Raw genomic sequence first — 7,037 nt, forward strand, 5'->3', positions numbered from 1 at the left:
ATTCTTACTGGTTGGTAGGTGATCAAATACTTATGTCATGCAATAAAATGCATATAATTACTTAAAAATCATACAATGTGATTTGGATTTTGTTTTTAGATTCCGTCTCTCACAGTTGAAGTGTACCTATGATAAAAATTACAGACCTCTACATGCTATTAAGTTCTGCTTTTCTGATGTATCAAATACTTATGTCATGCAATAAAATGCTAATTAATTACTTAAAAATCATACAATGTGATTTTCGGGATTTTTGTTTTAGATTCCGTCTCTCACAGTTGAAGTGTACCTATGATAAAAATTACAGACCTCTACATGCTTTGTAAGTAGGAAAATCTGCAAAATCAGCAGTGTATCAAATACTTGTTCTCCCCACTGTAAAGCCTAATTTTAGCTAGCTAACATTGAACCTGGTTGGTTAGCTCCCAGCACTGTGGCATTGTTGGCACTTAGGTTCATTGTTATTTAACTAGCTAACGTTAGCTGGCTGGCTCGTTAGCTAACGTTACGTGACGTGTGTACAACACCCGTTGAATATGGCTGGTGTCAGTATATGTCTGCAAAAAAGCGTAATGAAATTGTTGCYAGCAGAGCTGGTTAGGCTGTTTTCATGTTATCCAGGTTTAAACAAATCATCGGCCAGAGCGTCAAGTGTGCGCTCCGAGAGCGAAACGCGATGGGTGGGGCTAAAGCTTAAGAGGGTGTGAACGATGCTGAATGGGTGTAGACAAAGAAGAGCTCTTCACTAGATACCAAAACATTCAAAGGCCATTTTCTCAAAAGTGAGTTCACGAGTTGATCAACTTTCAAAGCAGAATTACTTTCCCATTGTTCCTCAAATGCAGTGTATGATATACCATTTTGTAGCTCTGAGTCTCTACTTTTATCCAATGTAAAAACTCAATTTCAAATTTTGCTACATAAGACCGAATCCAGGTGATGAGTCATACATGTGTAGCATGTGTTAGAGGTACTGTGTGGCATAATCCCTCTACTCACCTGCCTACAGCACATATTCCAGCACCTGGTACATTCTCTCTGTCTAAAGCATCTTTGATCTATTAGTCTGGTTTGTCTAACACATCAGCATTCCTCTTCCTGGAGGAAGAAGCCTAGATTCAATTTTATTTTGCTTTTGGCAAATACGTTTTTTTTTTGTATCAGAATTGTACAGTACTCCTACCMAAAAAAATAACATTTGCATTTTAATTGTGTCTATGCTTATTCATACTTCTCTTCCATTATACTCTGCTCTCCTCAGAACTATGCTCTGCTATCCCCAGCTTTGAGCCTCTGCGTTCAGCTGGGGTTTTTGGAGAATCACCACCTCCATTCAGTTGATACAATGGGCCTGATTGCAGCTGCAGCCGCAGCCGGGTCCACTGGGCTGATGGAGAACCGGTCCTGACCGGAGAGAAAGAGAGAGAGAGAGGGAGAAAGGGGGAGAGATAGTTCGCCCCTACAGTATTCAACTTCACTGTGCTTTTTGCCTGATTGTCAAGATAATGTGCCTATACTGTATTTTTCTCTTTGTCGCTTTAGTAACCCTCTCTCTCTCTCTTTCTCTCTCTCGATTGTGCTCTCTATTACTGACACACCCAAGCGCACTCACACACAGTTGTTGCCCAGAACTATAGAACTATCTTTCACATTGTCTACAGTTGAATTACTGAAAAATGTATAGTCGAGATCACATTGATTCCTGGTGCCTTGCAGATTTCACCAGCATATCACAGCAGATGTTCTTTTTAATGCACTGTGCAAGGACATCAGTGCCACTAACCAAGAGCCCTCGTTCTCAGTGGACTAATCTCGGTTAACTCAGAACTAAAGTCTTGCGTAATTGGTCAGCTGCTCGATTATGTTCTGGGTCCATACGTGTTATGAGAAGGGATCAAGAGATGCTAGAACAAAGAGTGAAATCGGAACGAGGAGCTCCACCCTCTGTCTTTGCAAGTTACTGACCGAATTTCCCCTCCCCTTCAGAAATTCGAAAGATGCTAACAGCTGCGAAATCGTAGTTTGTCCAAATAACCAGTGACGAAAAAAAAAAAMAAAMAMCGGAAATACTGTTGCTCGTTATCCCACATATCCCATTCCTTCCTGACAGATTTTACGGTACCAGTTATGTTTTGAAAGATCTGTTCACGAGAGTTTATCACTCTTCAGTCCATACCCCCCATTGATTGAGCATTGAGGAGCTTTTAGTGCTTTCCAGTTTATTTACCACCCATAACATATTCATGCACTATACATAAAGTGTACAGTATATCAGTTGGATATGTGATGTCTCACACTTGTCCTCTCCCTTTAAACTTCCTTTAAACATTATTCCAGTCACCTTCCTCTCATTGAAATTCAGATCACAGTTTGGAGCTCTTGTGTTTTGTGTATTTTCCTCCCTGAAGACATCTTCAGGGAAATGAGCACTATTTATCATTGCTGATGAGTTTGTGAGTTTGCAAGAGCACGCTGGTATGTGTGCAGAAATTCTGCAGTTGCACATACACAGACTCTATCTATCCAAATGCCTCAGTTATCATCAATGAAAGCACACACACACACATACGTTCCATCACTCTTTAGTGATAAGTTAACTGCAGAAACGTACGGCTTTACAGGTAGGACTCCTTTCTCATACAGCATATAGTATACACACAGTACAACAATAGCAACTTACCGKGATAGTTTAGCGAAATGATGTATTTGGATATTTGTTTCCTTACCTTGAAATCTTTCTATGGACAGGGAGAAACTGCAATGTTAAATTTTGCTTTAGATAAACTGGCCACTAAATAAATCATATGGATATATCTAATGTCGGGGAACTATCCCTTTACGCTTTGGTGTGTCAGTTGTAATTGAAATTCGGCAGTCCTACTTTAACAGTATCCAGGTTATGGTTGGATGGCTGTTTTCAGGGCAGTACTGTATCAGAAGTGGGTCTAATTGAAGAGGGCTTTGGGCAGTAATGTATGTGCAGCTTGTTTAATATCATTTAGTGGTACCAGAACAAAGCGAGAGCCCAGGTGTTTAGAATAAGGAATTCAACTGTAACAGGGATAAGCGTTTTCATATACAGTATGTGTGCGCGTGTATACGTGCGTGCTTGTTATAACATCTCTGCGTGCACATGTGTGACTCCTGCTGAGAGAGAGGAGGAGCTGGCCTTCTCCATCCATTCTTGGTCTCCTTATCACAGTGATAGGGCAGTGACTATCAAGGAGCAAGAGGGAAGTCAAACAGACTTTCAAATCGATTTCTTTTGTTGATTTTTTTGTTTGTTACTTTCTGTTAATTAAAGCTGCACGCGCACATGCACACACGCACACACACACACTTAGCTGACATACTACGATAGCTTTGGGCACAATCTCTAAACACACGCAGTTTAGCAACCGTCCCTCCCTGCACTGAGCACTCTGCCGCAGCTCTACAGTTAGGCCTAATGGACAGGAATTACCATACTGACAATATGTCTCATTCTTTTGTGGGTTAATGAAAAACACTAATGTAGGCCAGAACTCTGTCATTAAATAAGCAGRGACAGAGAGAAACTGCTATCATTAGCAGGAGTTTACACATGGAGCTCTGCTCTAACAGCCAGGGAAGGACACAGCACAGCAGGACAAATGGCTAGCTCATGTGTTCACTCTTTTCTCTCTTCTTCTTTTCTCTTCTCTTGTCATCTTATCTCCTCTCCTCTCCCTTTCCTCTCCTCTCCCTCTCCTAACTCTCATTAGGGTTCTATTCAGCCTCCTGCCATCAAAACCAATTACAGGAACAATGTGCCAGTACGTGTCCCATGAGCTTCTGCTTTCAGGTGTACCTGAGACTCCCAATCAGATTGTAGGAAGACCAGGAGTGTTTATTCCTGAGGAACAAGGGATGAGTGGAGCTGCTTAGAGGAGAGAGCAAGAGTAAATAGAGAGAAAGAGAGAGAGAGCGCAAGAGGGAGTAAATAGATATAGAGATAAAGAAAGCAAGAGAGAGGAGATGGAGTGGACCATCCTAATGCACAGATAATGAAATGATGGAGAGGGAGGGGTGTGAACAGAGGGACTCATAGAAAGAGTAATGACAGTGTGTTTGTCTGGATCCTTTATGAAATCTATCATGGTTCCCCAGAGACACTAACCTCTATTTAACCAGAAGAGCTAACAGGGAGGCCAGGGACCACTAACCTGTAATTAAAATAAGACAGATTGCGGGAGAGAACAAAGGAAGATGGAAGTAGTGCACTACTCAAACTGAGAACAGGGTGACAACAAAGTGTTCTTTGTTTTGGGGTTCTGTGGATGTTGCATTGAAGCTCAGTACTGTTTGTCTGCTCATTAAAACTTTTTGGTCTTTTTTTCTCTTTCTTTGTGTTGTTGATTCCCCTGAGATTCCAGGTGATGAACACCATCTAACAATACAGTATGTTTCATTAGCATTGTCGGGAAGGGGTTGTACTCCGCGCTCTTCTATCATTTCCGTCTGCCAACTTCTTGTGCTTCTTCGACTGATCGTTGTTCATCTTCCTTTTCAACGTATTGTCTTGCGTGGTTCCATAGATTCTCTTCCACCAGGTTCACTTTCCCATTCTCAGGTCCTAACCTTTTTATTTGTGTCCCTTTCTCCTCCCTCCCTCTCCCGCTCGTTCTCTCTCTCTCTTTCTTGCTCTCTCTGCACCCTCTCTCTTTCTCTACCCCTCTCTCTCCATCTCTCCAGGCATGGCTGACAGAGATCCATGAGTATGCTCAGCAGGACGTGGTGCTAATGCTGCTGGGCAACAAGGTCAGCCCTCCCACTGGAAGTACAGATTTATGGATGGATAATCATTGCATTACTATGAATTGAGAGAGAGAATGAAATAAAGAGTTAGATAGGGAAGGATGGATGGATGATGAGTGCATTACTATGAATTGAGAGAGCGAAAGAGGTAGATAGGTGTGGTGGCATTTTTCTGTATTACCAAATGAGGAGAGAGACAAACTTCACACACCAGTCAGAGTTATACTTAAACTACATCTTTAATGATAATTAAGCTTTGCAATAGCATTTGACTTTCAACAATTCACTATCTATAATGAACCATCGAGAGTGCCACCAGAAAAGTACAAAGATCTTTTATAGCCAAGATACACCCCTCTCAACGTACATGACGAACCACAGATCTTAGGAACAGTTCACAAAGGTTAAGATTTGTATGAAAGATATCTATAAAACATAGCAGACAGTTACTGCTGTGTCAACAGTTCTCATTGTAAAGACCAGTGTCTGGCCCCCTCCTACTCCAAACTGGAACCCGTCTCACCCTGGTACGGTATAGCATGAAAACATTACTTTTACTCTCTGGAATGCTCTTTAGGCTTTATTACCCAAAGACATCGTAAATCTCCTCTGTCAGTGCTATCTAATAGAGGCCCATCCTCAGTGGAACACACACACACAATACTCTATTCTGTCGAATGTAACAACTATTATAATGTAATACAAGCATTATAACAATCTTACAAGCATTAAAACATAATCTTGCAATTTTCCAAAACATAGGGAAGGATGGATGGATGAATAGTGCATTACTACGAATTGAGAGAGGCAGAACGAAAGAAAGAGGCAGATATATTTGTGTCACTGCATGCAGAAACTAAAAGAGAGGACTGTGCTAGTGTAAGTAGATGATGAAAGAGAGAATAGATGAAAGAAGATAATGTTTTTCAGGAGCTTTTTGTGATCTCTTAAAGGCTGATGTGGCACACGAGAGAGTGGTGAAGAGAGAGGAGGGAGAGAAACTGGCCAAGGTGAGCTGTTATTTAACAAATAAATTCACAAACTCAAAATCACACACACAGTATTGACCCTTTCGATGTCCAGGTTTCCATCTTTTTTAGTCCTCACAGACACATGAATCCCCACTAAAACAGGCCGGGTGTGTCTTGTTCTCCCTCATTAGCTATTCATAGGAGCACCTTCTGCTATTATTGCTTGGAGTCTCCGAAGTGAGTTCGCTAACTCAATTTTCAACATCAGTCCGCTCTGATGAGTTCCCAGGCTTGAAACAGTAAATGACTGTACATGGTTGTAAGGGAGATGGACGTACGATGCCCTTGTTATTGTCAGCCTGTGTAATAATAACGATATACAAAATTCCTGAACAAAACTCCTATATTTCTCTCACAAACACACACGCACACCAGGTACCTTGCACACTAAAACTTAGAGGACTCTCGCTCTCCACTGTGCAGGTGTTTGGGGTGCCCTTCATGGAGACCAGTGCTAAGTCTGGCCTGAATGTGGAGCTGGCATTCACTGCTGTGGCCAAGTGAGTAGGATGTTTACTAGTGCTGCGTTCCTTAGAGATGACATGTCAATCATTGCCTTTTTGTTTTGTCGTGCATGAGATTACGAAGTAGAAACACAGAATCAAGATAGCCTATGCAGTAAATATGCTATGTGAGATTTAATCTTTCAATGTCTCCGGCCTCTGTCTTTCTCTCAGAGAGCTGAAGCACAGGTCGATGAAGGAGCCTGACGATCCAAAGTTTCAGCTTCAGGATTATGTCAACAAGGAGATGAAAAGTGCTGGCTGCTGCCACTCATAAACCTGTCTTCTGTGTGTGTGTGTGTGTGTGTTGTGGGGGGGGGGGGGGGGTATCTGGTGTGTATGTGTGTGTGTGTGTGTGTGTGTGTGTGGGTGGACGTGTTTAACTATTCTTGTGGGGACCAGAAGTCCCTACAAGAATAGTAAACAAACAAAAAGTTGACCAGCTGGGGACATTTTGTTAGTCCCCACAAGGTCAAATGCTATTTCTAGGGGGTTTAGGGTTAAGGTTAGAATTAGTGTTAGGGTTAGAATTAAGTTAAATATTAAGGTTAGGAGCTAGGGTTAGTTGTAGGGTTAGGAGCTAGGGTTAGGTTTAGGGTAAGGATAAAGTTTAGGTTTTTGGGTTAGGATTAGGGTTAGGGTTAGGGGTTAGGGAAAATAGGATTTTGAATGGGACTGAATTGTATGTCCCCACAAGGTTATCTGTACAAGACTGTGTGTGTGTGTA

The 7,037-nt window shown here is 41.8% G+C and overlaps 1 protein-coding gene across 1 annotated transcript in view; it reads left to right on the plus strand.

Annotated features, from left to right (window-relative positions):
• LOC111967022 (ras-related protein Rab-26) overlaps positions 1-6,683 on the plus strand; it is an 83,584-nt gene extending 76,901 nt beyond the window's left edge. The window contains exons 6-9 of the mRNA XM_023991927.2: positions 4,714-4,779; positions 5,730-5,786; positions 6,231-6,307; positions 6,485-6,683. Coding sequence (XP_023847695.1) covers positions 4,714-4,779; positions 5,730-5,786; positions 6,231-6,307; positions 6,485-6,587 — 303 coding nt within the window. The 3' untranslated portion in view covers positions 6,588-6,683. The remainder of the gene's footprint in view (positions 1-4,713; positions 4,780-5,729; positions 5,787-6,230; positions 6,308-6,484) is intronic.
• Positions 6,684-7,037: the final 354 nt, after the last annotated feature.

Source organism: Salvelinus sp. IW2-2015, linkage group LG8, assembly GCF_002910315.2.
Source record: "Salvelinus sp. IW2-2015 linkage group LG8, ASM291031v2, whole genome shotgun sequence".
Classification (NCBI taxonomy): Eukaryota; Metazoa; Chordata; class Actinopteri; order Salmoniformes; family Salmonidae; genus Salvelinus; species Salvelinus sp. IW2-2015.